Genomic DNA, 19,617 nt, shown 5'->3' with positions numbered 1-19,617 from the left:
TTAGTTATTTCATTTGTTTACTCTTGAATGAATAATTCAGGTTCGCTCTGATACTTTTCAAACTGTGTGTATTAGTGTGCATGTTTATCTTCCTGTGAAAAGCTGTTGAGATTCCTGTTTGAAAAAGAGTAGCCCTAGAAGATAATGTAGTTAAATTTTTCATTGTGAAGAAGATAGTAGTGTTTTCTTGAAAAGTTCTGTGCCAAAGTCAGTGAAAGTTACTGCTTTTTAGTATTAGGGGTTTTGATTATCATACTAATAAAAAATTGTAAAAGACAAAATGAGAATTTAGTTTTCTGGTACAGCTTACTGTGTATTACGTTTAGTGATTGTTTCCCCTGATTACTTCTGTTAAGGTTGTCTTTTTTTTTTTTTTTTTTTTTGCCTCCCTTCCAAGCAGAGCATCAGACTGCTCAAAGCTTCTAGTTTACCTGGAAGCGAGAAAATTTATGCCATGTGTTTTATAGTTTTGTTTACTCCTATTGTTTAGAGACTCGCATTTTAGCCTCATGGTGCTTTTATGTAATCTTGTTCTGTATTTTTTTAATCCTCCATAAATATTTGCAAACAGCTCAGAATGCAATTTTAGACATACTTGTCAATATTAATTTTGCATTGTAAAGATATTTTTGTTTTTACTGCTGTCTGAGGTGCCATTAGTGATGTTATCATTTTCATCTTTTTAAGAAATCAATTTTTAGAATAGGAAGTGGGGCAAAGAAGAGGTTGATAACAGGAGAAGAAGTAAATACTTCAATTCCATGTAGAGTTTAGAAAAATTAAGTGTTTAAGTAATTTACATTTTGTGCCACTTGAAAAAACTTTTAGCTGCAGAGATACAGGAAGATTTTTGTTTTGGTTGCCAGAAAATATTTAAAGGTTTCTGAAGTATACAAAATACCTGTTTTTTCTCTTTCAGATTTTTGTTTACAGACTACAACAGACTGTCCAGTGTAGGTGGAGAAACGTCATTGGCCGAGATGATCGCTACCCTCTCTGATGCATGTGAAAGGGAATTTGGTTTCTTAGCAACACGGCTATTTCGAGTTTTCAAGACAGAAGATACACAAGGTTTTTATTACCTGAATGACATTTCCGATTATTCCGTTTCAATGCACTGTTATCAGGGTTCTGTCTTTCACATCATAAGATCTTTTTAGAAACTGTTGTAGCCATGCAGAAATTCATACAAAAGGGGAAACTCTTTGTATTGTTTCGGAGAGAAAAATGCCCTATTTTCTTTGCTCATCTGGATTTTTTTTTGCTATCATTAAGGAATATCTTCTATGAAGTATAGTTTTCAGACGTGTCAATGGAAATGTATATTTATCTTAAATCCTTTTAGATGCAGCATGGTATTTTTCCATAGCAATTGAGTCATTGCCTCTGAGTCATATAAGGGAAAAGTATGCTTTTGTGTATTGCTTAAAGAAGTTTCTCTTTAGTTTATTAGATTTTAATTCAAAGCTTTTGAGTGACCATTTCTTATTCTTGGAAATAATAAACATATAGAACATGTGTGGTCCAAAGCTATAAATTGCTGTGATCAATGCTGATAAGATGGAATGAAATGTTCCTACTTGATCCGAATGGAACAAACTTTTTTCTTCTGTCCCATCCGTAGATTTCTGAAAAAGAATATGCAGAACAGAGTATGATATTGTGAAGAAAGGGAGTTCTTGAGGTTAACTTTCAATTCATAGAGGACTTACTTCTACTTTGAGTTCAGTTTCAGTCATTTACTTCTCGATTCATTTTGACCTTGACCACAAATTGATGAATATGTTAGATGCTGTCTCCTCTTACAAAGTGAAATGTTTAGACTCTCCTGTCTTGCAGAGAGTGGAAAAAACACGCTATGTGTTGAACACAATTTACTCTTCACTGTTCTTTCTCAAATTCACTGAATGTTCTTTAAGAAAGTGATGTGTGGAGTTTTTCATCGTTATTTCCATATTAAACATTCTGCAGTTCTTCTCCTTAACCTCAGTGAAACAGCTTTCATGATGCTGTAATTGCTCCCAAAATTGACTTGAGAATGGCAGTGTACTGCTTTCATTTGTAATCTTACATTTCTCTTGTATTCCTTGGCTCTGTTGCCTTCCTGTGCTCTTCCTAATTATCTAATTGATTTATTTTTTTTTAATTTTATCTATCTGATGATCTTGCACTTCTTCTCATTGTCTCCAGATGTTTATAAGTCTAGGGTCATAGGTTTCTTGACTCTAGATGTTCATAGATATCTCATGTGGGTTTCTTTAGTCTCCCGTATCTTTAATTTTTGCTATGTCTGTAAACTCGCAGATGGGCCTATGCTATTGCCATTTCATTGTTCATGATTCCTAAGTCTAATTCAGTTCCATCTCTTTCTAGCTAGAGGAAGCTTACATGCCTACTTCAAAATGTCTAGAACTGAATGTAATTATAACTGAGCTGTTATTCTTCTCTTCTTGCCCCTCACTCCTGTCATTATGCATTTCTGTTGCTTTGTCCTGCGTCACAATCCTATCTGTCATATATGTCAGTAATGTGAAAGACCTTTTTAGCCCGTATCCCTGTCTAGAATATCATACATGTGCTGTGTACAAACCTTGGCTATTCTTTCCATGTAGCATATTTTAAACTTGATTTTTTTTCTGTTCCAGTTCAAGTATTGATTTTTAGCTGTCATTTTGCATCAGGTTATCACTATGTTCTGTTGTTATCAACAAATGTGTACAGAAGATGTGAATCTTCTGGATGCATATGCCTCTAGATGTGTACAGATCCTCAAGGCAAAGGCTGCTACTTTGGAAAAAAAAGCTATTTCTTTGATCACTGCTTTAGCCCTTGTTTTCTCTCCAAACTGTATATACTGCAGTCCTCCCTTGTTTGTGTATGTATGCAAGAAAGGATAGTCTCAGGTTGTAGCCTGAAATTTTGATTTAGTTCTCCAATGGCACCATTACTATTAGATTATGTAAGTATCATGTTTGTTTAAAACAGAGTAGTTATCATATTGTTTTCCTAGGATTTACTTTTATAAATACACTTCACTGAGAGATGTCACAAAAGGGAAGATACCACTGATGTGAAATCTATTTAATAAAGATCATTTCCATTCAGTGTGGATTTCTTGAAACAATGGAAATAAACTAAAGATTTAAGGAATATCCACTTCATAATTTCCAGGAATTTTGGCAAATTTAGATGATTTTTTTTCACGTTTGTGAGTAGATGGTACCACTGCAGTAACCTTTTGTGCAAGTTAGTGTTTTATGAGAAGTATGCAAGTTAATCAGTTTTGTACTCGCCTGTAATTACATTTTGCATTCATTTTAACAGCAAATGCTTGTTTCCTAGGTAAAAAGAAGTGGAAGAAAACTTGCTGTCTCCCATCCTTTGTGATTTTCCTGTTCATATTGTCTTGCGTTGTTTCTGCAATTGCCCTGCTGGCTATTTTTAATGTAGAGCCAGCCAACATGACAGTGAACGTTATTCTTATATCTGTTACCTGTGTTGTTGGTTTGGCCTTTATCTTGAATTGTCGCACATGGTGGCAAGTAATGGATTCAGTTTTGAATTCTCAAAGAAAACGTCTTCACAATGCTGCCTCCAAGCTTCACAAGCTGAAAAGCGAGGGGTTCATGAAGGTAAGCATTTATATGAATTTGCCATTAAAAGAATTGAAACAAAACCCCAAACCTGTAGCCTTCTTAAGATGGGGCACCATTTATTTAATCAGGCCAGGTCTCACAACATTAGAATGAACCTTGGTGAGTTTTTACTGAAGGGAACACTTCTGTTCCACTCGTAGTGTATGACATCTGTCTGTCCAAGCAGGAATGTTAAATTTGGGTTAAGTTTTCAGTTTCTAATTTTATTTTTGTTGGGAGGAAGGTACTAGGAAAACAATTGTTCTAAATTATCACTATTTAGTAAAAGCTTACTTTAGATCATAAGATTAGAAAGAATAACCTTTAAAATATTATAAAGGTGAAAAACAAGCCTGACTGGCTGTCTGCGAGACCTCTTTACTAAGAAAGGAATGATAGCACTGAAAGCACATTGCAAAACAGTTCAAGTGTTTAATGAAAAGTGGTAAAAAATAGTATAGTTTTGCTGGGTTGTATCTAAACTGATAAAAAATGTACCCATCAGGCTGTCATCAAATATCCTGTATGCTCCTATTTGAAATAAACTTTAGTGTCGTGATGCTTATCTCTGTAAATCATGGCTAATGCATTGTATAACAATATGTTGTGCAAATGTTTTTGTAGCACGGAAGACCTTATCTATGTCTTGCTACTGTGTTTCTTGACAGTTGTTTTTTCAGCTGTTTAGGAGTTAAGTTCACCCTTTGAAATCAAAGGAGACGTGGGTATTTCTGCAGAGTTATTCATATGACTTATGTCATCTTAATGTGCACATTCAAGATGAATCCAGTGATGAATAGATTAGATTTTAATGTCTACCTGTTAGCTGCTGAAATTAGGGCAGTTGAATTCCACCTTTGTTTCGATATTAAGGGTGGTTGTTAAATGTGTAACTTAATGTTGAAAAATATTATAAATCTTCAGATTGCATATCCTGAATAGGAATGACTGAGCATTAGAGTAATAGCGTGATTTGCTTGTCTGGAAGGTAGATAGAAAATGCTAGTGTATATTTTATGCAAAGCAATTTTTGATGATTAGCTAAAGCTACAAATACTCTTGTTTACTCTTGAAATACTGATTTACAGTGCATAAATATTACTTGATTTTTAAATAACATTGTAATGGCATTCAAATATGGATAGTCTGTTACATTAATGTGGAGTATACAGTTCTGCTGTATGTTTTTGTGCAAGTAGGAAATTAAAATTTTGGAAGTGACATTTTAGGACTTTCACTTTGGGTATTTGTGTTTATTTTTGCGATCTTATTGAAGTATTTTTGGGACAAGTAGGAATCTGCAAAAGGAATTGTAGGCATTTTTGTGATTTTTAAGTATTATAGAGATGTCTTTCCTTTGCTTTTCATTTTTATAGGTTTTGAAATGTGAAGTGGAACTGATGGCCAAAATGGCAAAAACCATTGACAGCTTCACTCAGAACCAGACAAGGCTTGTTGTAATTATTGATGGATTGGATGCTTGTGAACAGGACAAAGTTTTACAGATGCTTGATACTGTGAGTTGGATCATTTTATAACAATGATTTCTGGGTTATCTGGATTAATTCTTCCATAGATGATCTTAGATACATACAGTTACTGTGTATTTTCTCTAGAAAGAAAGCATATATGCAGAGTCTCTGTGTTGTAATCTTTTAATGTTTGTGTACATTGGCATAACTGTAATACTAAGAGTGATGGGTTTTAAAGTTGAAAATTAAATCCCAGTAGGGACTGTACATGTTAATACTTGTAAAAAGTTTTGAAATAATCAGATGTGAATTATTGAAAATTAATATCCTGTTGAAACAAACTTAGAATGTTCGGAGAGTTTTTCGTACTTACTTTCGAAGTACTTTAGATGAAAAATACTTAAATGCTAAATATTTGGGGGAGCTAGGACATTACTGCATGATTCCTTCTTTGTGATGACTTCCACTGTAACTACTACTGCTAATTTGTCAAGTATGCTTATTTCTGATTATGAGCAAGTTCCAAACTTTAGGTATCTCATGTTGAAGAAACTGACATCTCTATATGTCTCCTGTCCTCCCAAGTTTGTAACTCAAACTGATTATAAAATACTGAGTCAGATGTTCAAATGATCCACAGTTACCATTACTTATTATTAACAAGGTGTACTGTCTGCTTTTTTACAGGTGCGAGTCTTGTTTTCAAAAGGCCCATTTATTGCTATTTTTGCAAGTGACCCACACATTATTATAAAGGCTATTAACCAGAATCTCAACAGTGTTCTACGTGATTCAAACATAAATGGACATGATTACATGCGAAACATAGTCCATTTGCCCGTTTTTCTGAATAGCCGAGGTCTTAGTAATGCAAAAAAACTGATGGTAGCTTCGACAACCAATGGGGATATTCCTTGTGCAGATAGTGCAGGTAAGGTTATGGAGGAGAACGATATGAAAGTTACAAAATCAATGATCCAAAAATCTGGGTTTTGGAACAAACTATTTAAACAATTGGCAGATAATTAGTGTTATTTTCTAGATCAGTCAAATATATATGAATGGAGAAAAAGCCTGCCTTTTTTTTTTTTTTTTTTTCCTTTTTGTAGGATTACATGAAGAGGTTGACAGGAGGGTTTCTCAGAACAGTCTTGGAGACATGACCAAGCTTGGTAGCAAAACTGCTCTCAATAGGCGGGTGAGAAAGATTTTTAGACTAAATGGACATACTGGTAATACCTTTTTTCCTTCCTTTTCTATTCTTTTCTTTTTTCTTTCACATTTTTAATGATGTCAACTTGGAAGACTTACCAAACCATTCTTATTACATTAATATAAATGACTTATGTAGGAAAGGTATATTCTTAAATCAGTAGACTGATGCTCTATCAAAGAGGAAGAAGTTTGCTTGCTCACCAAAGTGTTCTTTTCCACAAATACTTAAATTTGCTCTCTGTGAATGCTGAGATGATACACCATACTGGTAGTAGCTATGGTCTGTGTATGTGTGTATATTTTGGATTTTTGTGTATAAGCCTGGTATCAGTTGATCACAAGATATTGCAACAAAGGGCAGTAATTGAGCAAATCAAAGAATTTAGAATATTACAGTACTAGACTCTTACTGCAACATGCCCACCACACTTTCTTTCCTGCTTTCTGTTCTGTTTTCCTATCTTTACATAAAATCAGAAAGTGGTTGAATAAAAGGTATCTAGAAAGTAGTGAAAAGCAATGCAGAGTCTGAGGATCCTGAGGTTTTTGAGCTGCCATAGGTAGAGACTTGTGGAGTTTTGTAGCAGAGGAACCTAATGTTCTCTTTAATTTTTAAATGTAACTAATAAATGGATGGCATTAACTTTTTGTAGAGACAGTAGGAAACAATGATGGCAATGCTGAAATTAGTAACCTTTTTACAGAATAACTCACTGTGTCAGTATTTTGCCCTCTCAGAATTGGCACGGAAGTAAAATGTGTAACTCTTGCCAGCTCTTGGCTTGTATGTAAATCCCGTTCAACTGTTACACAGCTGAATCAGAATTAAATTCTGGTAAATATTTTTACGGTATTTCATGTCAGCCTCACAGAGCTATTTACAAAGGTTCTAACTTCATAATCAAGTAAAACTGAAGTATTTCAAAGACATGAAAGTTTTTGATAACAATCAGTATTCTGTGCTTCCTTTATATTGTTATCAGGATACTTACCGACGACGCCAGATGCAACGTACCATTACCCGCCAAATGTCTTTTGACTTGACCAAGCTGTTGGTTACAGAGGATTGGTTCAGTGATATCAGTCCTCAGACCATGAGAAGATTGCTGAATATTGTTTCAGTGACAGGTAAGTGTGGCATGTTTGTGTACAGTAAACATTATTGTGTTTTGGTTGCTTATAGATGCAGACTTTTTAGTGTATAAACTAAATTTAACAAGTCACTCTGTGTGTTGATTTTGAAAATCCTTCTGAAGCAAACTCTTCTAGAATGCAAGCAAAAATTATAGACTATTGAAAAAAAATAAATTGTTTCATTGATTTCAGTTGGGAGGCAAATGATTCTAGTCTACGTTTTTAGGAAGTTTTATATTTTTTAATTTTGAAGTGGGATAATAAAATATATTTTTCAATTTCTAATACTCTAATGTGAACAAAGCTTGTAGGTATTATAAAAGGTAAACTGCAAGACAAAACCAGGTATGTATCCTTTACATTTTTGCTATGGATATTTGGAGTCCTTTTTCCCTAAGTGGTTTTCTGGGGCTGATTTAAGCATTTTGTGACCTGTTTTTCTTCAACAAAACACAATCAAGATATTGGTATCTTTGAGGTGTAAGAACTGGAAACAACTGGAAAAGGACTTATGGAAATCTCATAAAATCATGTTTCATGCAGTAAGTGAATAGGGAATGATTACTTACTGTCTTTTCTATTACAGACTCTAAAAGACACTGAATAGCTTTACAGCTAACTGATTCAGAACAGACAAATTGAGTTACTTTTCACACTGTGTATAGTTAAGTGCATAACTCCGCAACAGTATCATGTGGATGGGGGAAGCTTACATGGATTCAGAAGCAATTAAAATACCAGAAAAGTAAAATTCATCAAGTGCTTATTAGAAAGCAAGCAATGAACCACAAATCACCGGGGGCTGGAGTAACAGAAGAGAATATTATTTTTCCCCAGGTTCTGAAGCTTTTACATAAGCATTTGTACAGTATGAGACTTCTGGGCAACTTGGACCTTTATTTAGAATTGGCTTGATCTTTAACCAGAAAAAAATACCCTGGCAAAAGCTTGAGCTTAATTTTCAGTATTCTTAATTAATTTTTGCATTGATATGAAAGCCAATACTGGCTTTTTCAAAAGGATCAAATTTCATGTTTTCTCTGTTCCAGGCTTTGTATTCTGAACGTTTATGATTAGGATGTGGACCCTTGTAGAAAACTGCCATTATTCACCAGGTGCTAGTGAAGCACTTCTTTACTATGAGGCAGACTAAGCACTGAAACAGGTTGCCCAGGGAGGTTATGGAGTCTCCATCCTTGCAGATACTCAGAAGTCATCTGGACACGGTCCTGGACAGCTTGGTCTAGGTGGCCCAGCTTGAGCAAGGGGTGTGTTGGACCAAGTGACCTCCAGAGGTCCTTTCTAACATCAACCATTCCGTGATTCTGTGAAACAAATAATATTAACAGCTTCTAGGGCTAACTGGAAAATGTAAGGGATTCACAGATTTGCCAAATGTATTGGTTTTACTATGTAAAATATTTTAGTAGTATTTAGCATGCATATTTAGTATGTTAAGTTAGGTTCATTATATGAGATAGGATACAAACAGGAAGGTTAATTCAGGAGAACTTGCCACTGGTAAGCAAGGTATTGGCTCATAAAATAATGAGTAGCGTAATGATTGAAGAGACAGTTCTTCTACCTATGGCTGAGTTTAGGAAAGGACAAATAATGCTATTAAAATTTAAGATAGCTAGTTGAAAAAACATTGCATTTACTGTACAGCTATTTCTGCTTTTGTTTTGTTTCTTTTCTTTATATGTAATCTTGCATGTAATTGTAGCTTTTCCATTGATCCATTAGATATCAGTGGTGTCTTTAAGAAGTGATGCGCCCTTGAGCTCTTCCCTTACAAATTGTTCTTACTTACAGCTTCCTACATTACACTTTAAGGAGGGTCTTGGAAGATGACATTAATCCTATTCTTTACAGCTCCTGTGTGTAGATCTCTTCTCTTGAATAAAATGGATTACTATTTTTTTTTATGCCACTTCAAATCTTTTAATCTGAGTTCCTGGTTTTATGATAAAGGATCTCCCTAAATGACAAGTAGTACAACACTGTACAAATGGAGAACAGAGTGAATATTGCTGTGTTTTGAAGGAAAAGAGTTCTGGTCTTGTTTTTTAGTTATGTCAACATTAATCAAATTATCACAAGCTCTGGGTTATGTTAATGAAAATAGTATCTCTAGAACTTATGATTTCAGTACACCTAATAACTTTTGATTGCTGGTAAGACCACAGTGTGATTCTACCAGTAATACTAGGAATAAAAGATTATGTTAAATGACCCTTGTCATTTCTAGAAATATCACCTATGTCTTTCTACAATAATGTTGAATGCTTAAGTAGAAAAACTTCTTAATTTTCTAATGAGAGCTGGATCATTTGAGAGAGAGAATTTTGGGAAGGAAACTGTCACAGGTACAGAAATATCACAGTTGTCTGCAGGCGTATCAAGGATAGGTTTGGCATTAAGTTCCACATTGGGTGATTGTAGCCATATTGCCCACACTGGGCGCAGCTCAGAAACCAACCTGTCTCTGTTGCACAGCATGTAGCTGGAGCTAAGAAACCTGCTGCAACCATCTCAGGTCTCACTTAGGGTGTTTGCTTTACCAATAGATGCACAAGGTAGTAATACAGGCCAAAACTGAACTGATTCCTGCTGATCCATTTGGTTGCAGAAACCTGCTACAGCAGTATCAATGCTGCATCCACTGCCCAACTTCACATTGTGTTTGTGAGTATTTATTTCCAGTATGTTACAAGTAGGTGTAACTGGTTCAGGTCTGGTACAGTGCCAAGGTGATCATCCCAGTAGGAAGTATGATACCAAGGACGCAGTTGTGTGTCTCTGAGCTGAGGTTCAGCTCTGTCGAACCAACCCGAGTAACACAGAGGGACAGCTGTCTCTGCCGTTCCATTACCAGTGCTTGCATAGTTTGGATTGTCCTAATTTACCTTCACTTAGGTTATGAAGAATTAAATCTAAATGCTCTTCTAAATTAAATAAAATAGCCCATGGCTTATTTTCCATTCCATTAACTTAATGCTAGTATAATTAATAGAAGAGTGTTAATATGTCATTTTCCTTATTTTTCCCTGCTTTTTCCCTTTTTTAGTGATCATTCATATGTGACAACAGACCTAAAGTTCTGAGCTAATCTTTTAAGTAAATGTACTGTCTCGTAGCATTGTCATTATAATTTATAGCATGAAATGTCTGTTTTTGGCAAATTATAGTGCAGATATGAAAGTATAACAAAATTGCAAACTGTTAACTGTAAAAACAAACAAACAAAAAAAAACCCTGCAAGAACACTTTTAGCGTACTATAATCTTGGGTTATATATGATGATTTCATGAACAGCTCCATGAGCAGAGCCTTCAGGCTGTAAATTATATGCTGTCACCAATATTAATAATGCAGTTCTGGAAAACTTGCTAAAAGTTGGAATGCATAAACTGTAGCATTAACTTTTTCTGTTTTTTGAAATTAACTTCATTTGTAATTCATACCTTGCCTTATTAACTTCAAACAGTCTTTTATTTATAGCTTTGAATTTTACTTTGGTGACTATTGAAGATGGCAGTTGTATGCTTAACTTGTTTTGACCATATTTCATATGCCAATGCAAGTAAGATCTTTCACAGTATTAGCATGGGTTTTGTGTTTAGATTGAGAAACTAATGCTATGTGAACTTCTCTGTTGAGTTTTATTAAAGTAACTTGATTCACCTGTAACAGGATGATAGTAATTAGTGTTTAACCTGGGGCTGAAGTTTACAATTTTGGAGTGTCTCATGTTTTGACCAGTATTTGCAAGAACTTTTATTAGGTATGATATGATATGATATAAATGATTTTATTAGATGAGACTTGAGATTATTTTGAGCTTAGAGCTGAAAATACAATACCAGAAAGTTCGCAGATCAGGTTAAAGAACTTACATAGCTGTTACTTTGAGGGGGAAAAAAGATAACGTTGAAAAGGGAAAAAAAATCCCCTGTATTTCTTCCCTCCTTCCCTGTTATATTAGGTCGTTTGTTGAGAGCTAATCAGATCACATTCAATTGGGATAGACTGGCTAGTTGGATCAATCTCACGGAGCAGTGGCCGTATAGAACATCATGGCTCATACTGCATCTTGAAGAGACTGAAGGTGTTCCAGATCAGCTGACTTTAAAAACCATCTATGAGAGGTATGTGTTATTCTGGTAATGGTATGCATTTTCAATGATTAAAGTAGTGATCATTATTAATGATGATTAGAATAACGTGGCTTTCAAACAGCTACCAAGTTGCAATCTAAAACTCCCCCAATCTTACTCTCTTCTGTTAACTTTTGGAAACTTTTAAATGGCTTCCATTGCTATTTAGTGCACCATGAAAGAATGTGTGTTTTGTATTAAAATCAAAGAGAATAATACTAGAATTCTTCCACAGATAGCTAGCTGTGCTTCTGTCTCTTGATATTATTTTCATCTCTACTTTGGCCAAGCTAGAAGTCCTTTTTTCCCTAGTTAGAAATCTGAACTGAGCTTTGCAAAAACTGCCTTTACCAGTAAAGATCTCTGAAGGTTTGGTGCTTAGCAAGTGTGCTTTAGGCTATGTCAGTGCCCTGTGCTGCAGTTGAGGAGTACAAAAGCGAAGCATGACTTTCTCCATTGCTGGTACAAATTGCGGTCCAACAGAGCTGTCTGGGTATTGCAAATGAGAGCAAATAGTCCCTGTGTTGCCAGTGAAGATGCCTCTCCAGAACCTGGCTGCTTGTAAGAAAGGAATTGTGGATTGTGACAAGTGACCTGATGACAGTGGGAGGAATGAAGGAGAAAGAATGTGAGTGGGAGTTGGGCCTATAGGAAAAAAGCAGGATCTGAGACTCAAAGTCAGCAAGAGGAAAGAAGGGTTTGACTTGTGTAAGAAATAACTGCACTCAGATTAAAGGAACAGCTGAGGTAAAGAGAGAAAACTGGGATTGATTGAACAAGTTGCCAGAAAATCTAGAGACTTTTCAGGGTCCAGGAAAGAATGGAGAGGAGAATGAACTTGAACAGAAAATTTTGGGAAGGTGCACTGCACTAAGAGTCAAGGAGCGGGAAAAGATGAACTGGATGAGGGTCTGGGATAGGCTAGAAATGGTTGAAGTGTTGAGAATGGAATTAGGATTGATTGGGAAAGATGATTGGAGTGGGTTATATTAGGAAAAGAAGGTTGAAGTGGGATTAAGATCTGAACACAGAGAACCCAGAAGGTAGAGGGACAAGGTTGAACTGGGCATGATGAGGCTGAGGATTGAAGATTGGCTGGAGTCACTTCAAGTTGAGGGTTGTTGCTGAAATACCAAACTTTGATGGTAAGTAAGTGCGGGGTTAGAAAATGCTATCCTCCAGAGAATGCATCCAGTGTAAGAAACCTATAAAACCATAGATGAAGTAACGGGAACCCAACTCTCTGTTGTGGGTTCACAAGCCTAGTGTGACAAATGTTTATGTGATCAGGTAAGTACAGTAATTCAGAATGATCAGGGATTCCCTCCCCTGTTGTGCTTTCCGGGGGAAATATCTACTCTTGCTGTAGATATTTCTAACTTACTTTTATTTAGATTTGCGGTATGGCATGTTTCATAATTTTATATTTTCAGTATTTATCCAAGAAACTCATTACAGTCTTTTGATTATTAGCATCGACAGTAATAAATCACTTTGGGGCGATCTAAGTCCAAAGCTATGTTCAAGACATAACAATGTTTATGTTTTCTGATAAACCAGAGGAGGTATTAGAGACCTGAATTGTTCTTATAAATGGGCACTAGTAATTCCAGTATAAGCTAACGTTAAATCTTTAGCAAACCAATATGAGGAGAAGGAAAGGGCAGTCACAATTGAATGTAAATGACTTCCTTTAGGTTCTGGATTATTTGTTGTTAGTACAGACACTTGAACTGTTGATATTCAGTGCCCGCTGGAGTGTGTCAGGGCTTATTAGTTCAGGTGGGGAGGATATTCATCACTCCTATGCTGTTTTGCCTCTTGCTATGCAGGTTGTGTTTGGAAGTAATATACCCAGTTGAGTAGAGTTCCTATTCATAATTGACAGTTATATATGTATAGATAAATTTATAGTGTATAAAACTAGGATCTGTAATGTGAAGAAATGGTGAAGAATCCTGTGCCATATATTGGAAAAGGGAAGGTGATGATCTGAGTAAAGCTGTTTGTGTTCTACCTGTAATACCAGGAAAACAAGGAAAAAGAAAAGAGTACCAACATTCAGGATTCTCTCTTTATCAAAAAATACCAACAGGATTATTTGCTATGAAAATGATAAAGCTACAAGACTGAGTTTCTTTGACTACTTAACCGTAAAAAAAAAAAAAGGTTCATAATAATATGAATGCTCAGGAAGAGAGTTGATGTCTCTGTCAGCCACTTTTCTTGAACCTCTGTAAGGAACTAAATATATAACTCTACTGATGTAGTAACAAAGCTGAGATCTCATCTGCCTGGTGATTTGGGTGATCACCTTTACCGTTTGCTGAATATGAAAAGGTCTGTGAACTCTTCTCTGGTATTATCTAATACTCTAAAAATTCTCTTTTATCCAAAATAATCCTTTCTGTGTCATTGTTATTCTTTTTATCTACGACTGTTTGAAGTCACTTGGCTTGAATATCTGTTTCTATATCAGTGTTTACTTTAGTTCTTCTTTTAAAACCTCGGTTTCTGTTTTCTAAGGCTTTCTAGTTTATAGAGCAGCTTTCCTATTTGGATTCTCATGAATAGACACCAGATTTTGATACTTTTATAGCTTCTGTTCCTGTCCTGAGTTTGTGTTACTTCTTCCCTGCCTTTTATTCTGCAAGGATTTTTTAAAAAATACTTTCATAGTTTAGAACAGGAGCAAGAATATAATTTTCCTAGTATTGAATAGTTTGTGTCAAACTACTTTTTATTGTAACAGTACAATTGCTTTGGGTTTGCTGCATTTCTGAACTCTTAAGTGTGTTGGGAGAGGGGTCTGCTTGAACATTTCCCTTGGATGAAAGGAATCTTATAGGTTCTGTGTTAAGTATAGGAGTTCTACACTTGATCATGTTCTCCATATAAGGAGAATGCTTTGATATTATAGTTACTTTTCCAACTTTTAAAATATCATGTGTTAAAAAGCTTATGAATCACCAGGATTCCCTTGCAGTGAGAACTCTCCTTTGCCTTCATCTTGGCTCCTGACTGTGCGGGGCAGAGGGTTAACACAACAGATTGATCTGTTACCTATCAGGTACCTTCTGCTGACTTACAGTACCTATTTTGTGTGTGCAATGAGGATATGACAAGTGGTAATGAAGCCTATGTAGTTTTACTGCTGTATCTTTGGAGACAGATTATAACCAGCTCTTTGGTACGAATACAGCTGATGCTTTAGGAAGTGTGCTTCAGTGCAAGTGAAACGTGGTACCTGTGTGTATGGTGGTGCTGTGCCGGCAGGTGGCACTAGCAGAATGGCTGTCTGTTCAGTATAGCTCTGACAGCTTCTGTTTGCTTGTTTGTCTTAGCATGTTCTGTATTCCTATTGAACATTAGTGATCTTTTTCAGTAGATGCTTTGTTTTTCAGTATTTCAAAGAATAAGCAATGTTTTAAAAACATACAAAAAGTATAGTAAAATAAGAAGAATCAATTAATTAAGCATTAAGAAATAAAAGAATGAAAATAGCCTGCAGTTAATTCCCTTCTATGTATGCATTACGGTATATGATTTATATGATCATATGCTATTTTGCCCCCATAAGATTATTGACTTGTAATGTCCGGAATTTAATTTTGCAAATTGTATAGACAAGCAATGTAGTAAAGGGGAGGACCATTTTCTGTCACATCTCAGCGCTATCTGTTGTAATTGAAAAAATGCAATAGGAAAACTAAACTAAGACAGCTGAAAGGTGCTCTAGAACTATCTGTCAGAGTTCGTATGATGCTGGACTAGTCACCTTTATCATACCTTTCGCCTGGTCAGGATTTGTACCCCTGTTGGGAGATGGTATACACCTAATGGTTCTGTAGGCTGATATTAGTAAGCACTCAGTTCAAAGCTATATCTGAAGCTAGTGGGAGCTCTGCTTTTGGTTGGTGGAGTACCCTGGAAAAAACCCGGATATCTCAATTTGGTTACTAAATAAATATACATATGTCTCTGTGCTTCAACTTGGGTTTTTTTTTAAAAAAGCTAACTAATATTCTTATTGTGAAGGATTGTTAGGGAAAGTAAATTTGCAAGTTCTTTCCTGTAGATACTATGATGAATGTGGAAGACTACACTGATGAGTATGAAACCAGTTTTGTCAGGAGTAGTGTATCTTTACTGTATCATACTATGCAGAGATGGGAAAACCTACTGAATGTTATATTGGCAACATTTTCACAGGGTCTTAAAAAAAAAAAAACAAACAACAAACCAAACAAAACCCCACAAAATTAGGCTTCAGTTTGTGGCACAGGCACACCTCTGTGAACAGTCTTTATGGATTGGAGTCACTTAGACTTGTCTCCTAGTAACAGGTAGAGAGGCTATGTTGTAATTCTGTCATAGAGGGATAGAAGCCCATGCTTATGTCAAATTTTGAAAATTAAAAAAATCCTGAGTCTGCATTATTGGTGTTCAGTCCAGATGCTGGAGAAAAATGTCTTTACTCTTTTTACTTCCTTAAACTGACTTGCTGTATCATCTCACTTTTCTCACTTCCAGCCTCTCTCCTTGCTGGTGTGGATCTTTGCTTGGTTTAGCCTTCCAGTTGGTATACTTATCATAGAAATTGCAGAGGTTGGAAGGGACCTTTAAGATCATCAAGTCCAACCATTAACCTACCCTGACAAAACCACTTCTAAGCCATATCCCAAAGTACCACATCTACCCTTTTTTTAAACACCTCTGGGGATGGTGAATCGACCACCTCCCTGGGCAGCCTTGCAGTGAAAAAATGTTTCCTAATATCCAATCTAAACTTCCCCTGACATAATTTGAACTCATTTCCTCTCATCCTATCACTCGTCACCAGGGAGATGAGGTCAGCCCCCACCTCTCTACAACCTCCTTTCAGGTAGTTGTAGAGAGTGGTAAGGTCTCCCCTCAGCCTCCTTTTTTCCAGGCTAAACAACCCCAGTTTCCTCAGTCATTCCTCATAAGATTTGTCCTCCAGAACCCTCACTAGGTTTTAGCCCTTCTCTGGACGTGCTCCAGCACCTCAATGTCCTTCTTGTAGTGAGGGGCCCAAAACTGAACACAGTACTCGAGGGAGGGCCTCACCAGTGCCGAGTACAGGGGGATGATCACTTCCCTAGTCCTGCTCACCACACTATTCCTGATACAGGCTAGGATGCTGTTGGCCTTCTTGGCCACCTGGGCACACTGCCGGCTCATATTCAGATGGCCATCCACCAACACCCCCAAGGTCCTTTTCCACCGGGCAGCTTTTGAGCCACTCTGCCCCAATCCTGTAGCGCTGCGTGGGGTTGTTGTGACCCAAGTGGAGGACCCGGCACTTGGCCTTGTTGAACCTCATACCATTGGCCTCAGCCCATCGGTCCAGCCTGTCCAGATCCCTCTGCAGAGCTATCCTGCCCTCAAGCAGATCAACACACCTGCCTAGCTTAGTGTCATCTGCAAATTTACTGAGTATTATTAGTACCAGTATTTGCTCCTTTGGGTTTATGTGTTGCCTTTTCAAGTCATCTCTCATAAGCAGGATTTTCATGTAGTCTATCTCCTTGCCAGCTTAAGCTCCTAACTCTGATTTCTTGTCTGTTGTGTTCTCCTTCCCCTTATGTGTTTAGGTTTTTCTGTGGTCAAGCCCACTGTTGTCATTACCCACCTCTCCATCTTGGTCTACTTTAATTACTTTTAACTTTTTTATAATTGTGGCATACAGTTAATACTCCTCTAAATTTATCTTGTGCTGTGTTCCTTTCCATGTTGCTGTGAAGAGTCCTCTAATGTCAGTTTTGTCTAATGCCAAAATGGTTTGCAGAAGCTGCAAAAAGCAAATTTTTAAAGCCCTGAAGTGGAATAAAATACATGGGCTTTCTCTAAATGAAGTTGTAAGAGAATGAATTTGTCAGATTAAAGCAAGTTTCTGTTGAATGTTTGCAGCTGATACTTCACAGACTTGTAAATTAGCCAGCTATGGGAATGTGCTCTCTTGTGAAGACTAAATGAAACATCCATGACACCAGAATGAATGTCAGTGCCCAGACCTAAATAAACAATATACTGTGGCTTTCATAAGGAGAAGATATGTTTCAAGAAACTGAATTCTCAACAGTCAGTGAACATGTGAAGAAGGCAATGTGATATTTTGGAATTTAAGAAATTTTAAGCAAGATCTTGATCTAAGAACATTTAAAAGTATTAAAATTTAAGGTAATAGGAGGCAAGATTGCCTCAGGAAAACAAAGGAAGTGGAAGATAACAATAAGAGTCTTTTGAGAAACTTGCATGTTAGTTTCCAAAGAGAATACTCATGCTCTTTGACATACCTGTAAATGGTCTGGCAGAAGTAGAAGATGCAGTGTGGGGATACAACCAGAACAACTGTTTCACAGAGGGTTATGGAAGTAGGTATGAGTAAATTGCAGATCAAAGTCACTATGGATAATAGGTATCATAACGTACTAGGGAAAATAATCCCATCTATAATCTGGTAACATAGTAATGGGCTCTAAACGGCAATGAGGAAAGAAATTCACAAATCATTGCTGCTTTCTCTGAAAAAATATGTTCAGTGCTCAGCAACAGTCAGAAGATGAAACTGTCTTTAGGAGTTATTAGTGAAACAATGGAAAGAAGGAAGGTATTGTATTATACAAAATTGTAGGGTATCTAAATTCTGAATGCTGTGAGATTCTAGTTATCACATTTCAAAAAGGTCGTACCAAGTAGAAAAGATATTAAAGAGGATAAGGAAATCCCTAGTCTCACTTCTCATTTTGCTGTGAAAATCATCAGTGTCTGATTTCCTAGTGTTGCTTGAATACTTTCTCCTCTTTTTTGGATTCTCAAGTCTTCCTCAGTCTAAGATGTTTGAGTCATTTATTTCTTTTCCCCAAAGACCTTAGTTCTTCATTTCAGTTTGAGGCTCTGAGTTTTAGTCATCTTACTTTGTTTCTTGATATTTTCTACTGCTTAAGGCTGTAGATGGCAGTGATTTGATATTGCCACCTTGTTGATTAAAAATCATGTTATTAAAGCTGATTATATGGGGGAGAATGTCACCCTCGGTCGCTTTTCTCATTAAGTTTACTCACTAAATGAGATAATCTGCTAAACAGATTGGACCCCTCTTTACAAGAAAGACACTGAGATACTGGAGCATGTCCAAAGAAGGGCAATGAAACTGGTGAAGGTTCTAGAGAACAAATCTTACAAGGAACAGCTGAGGGAACTGGGGTTGTCAAGTTGTTTAGTCCTCAAGCTGTTCCAGGGGAGGTTTAGATTGGATATTAGAAAAAATTTCTTCACCAAAAGGGTTGTCAAGCAGTGGAACAGGCTGCCTAGGAAAGTTGTTGAATCACCATCCCTGGTGGTATTGAAAAGATGTGTAGATGTGGTGCTCAGGGACACGGTTTAGTGGTGGTTTTGGCAGTGTTAGTTTAATGGTTGGACTCAATGATCATAAAGGTCTTTTCCAATCTAAATTATTCTATGAACACATTTTTTCTGTTTGTGTCCTCCTTGTCACAGCAGAAACCAAAGTCTGCAGTACTTTTTCTATTGGAAGATGTTCCTAGAAGTCACTAAAGTAATTTTGTAATCCTTTTGGCTGTAGGCCTTTGTCCTTCTGAAATCTGAAGGTGTTAGGGAGAGTTTCTGCATCTACGTGCTAACCAGTTCTCTTCTAGATATGGCAGATTTACCAGCAGGACACTTCTTACAGCTGTTAGTAGCTGGACTGTCTTTGTTGGTAAAATCTGTTCCATGAGTGAAGGTTTATACAGTTGAAAGTGAAACTTCAGGCATGTATATGCCCCTTGAGTTCAAGAATGGAATTCAGAAAATGACTAAATTTGTGAACACTTGAAAAACTATGGATGGCCTGAATTTTTACCCGTGAAGTTCCTGCAATATCTACAGTTCTATTAGTGTGAATGCCCAGAATTGCTAATGTGAGGCCTAATTGAGTCTTGTGGTGCTTACCTTGCATCTAGAGCCTATTCAGGA

General features: G+C 36.5%; 1 protein-coding gene across 1 annotated transcript in view; it reads left to right on the top strand.

Moving 5' to 3' along the window:
- The window catches only part of KIDINS220 (kinase D interacting substrate 220), an 81,322-nt gene that overhangs the window by 29,156 nt on the left and 32,549 nt on the right, over positions 1 to 19,617 (top strand). Inside the window, exons 16-22 of the mRNA XM_082480512.1 lie at positions 920 to 1,071; positions 3,343 to 3,632; positions 5,012 to 5,152; positions 5,795 to 6,038; positions 6,217 to 6,305; positions 7,306 to 7,450; positions 11,445 to 11,607. Coding sequence (XP_082336638.1) covers positions 920 to 1,071; positions 3,343 to 3,632; positions 5,012 to 5,152; positions 5,795 to 6,038; positions 6,217 to 6,305; positions 7,306 to 7,450; positions 11,445 to 11,607 — 1,224 coding nt within the window. The remainder of the gene's footprint in view (positions 1 to 919; positions 1,072 to 3,342; positions 3,633 to 5,011; positions 5,153 to 5,794; positions 6,039 to 6,216; positions 6,306 to 7,305; positions 7,451 to 11,444; positions 11,608 to 19,617) is intronic.

The sequence above is a fragment of the Vanellus vanellus genome (genome assembly GCF_965231255.1).
Source record: "Vanellus vanellus genome assembly, chromosome: 3".
NCBI classification, from domain to species: domain Eukaryota; kingdom Metazoa; phylum Chordata; class Aves; order Charadriiformes; family Charadriidae; genus Vanellus; species Vanellus vanellus.
This window is presented reverse-complemented; position numbering and strand designations above follow the sequence as displayed.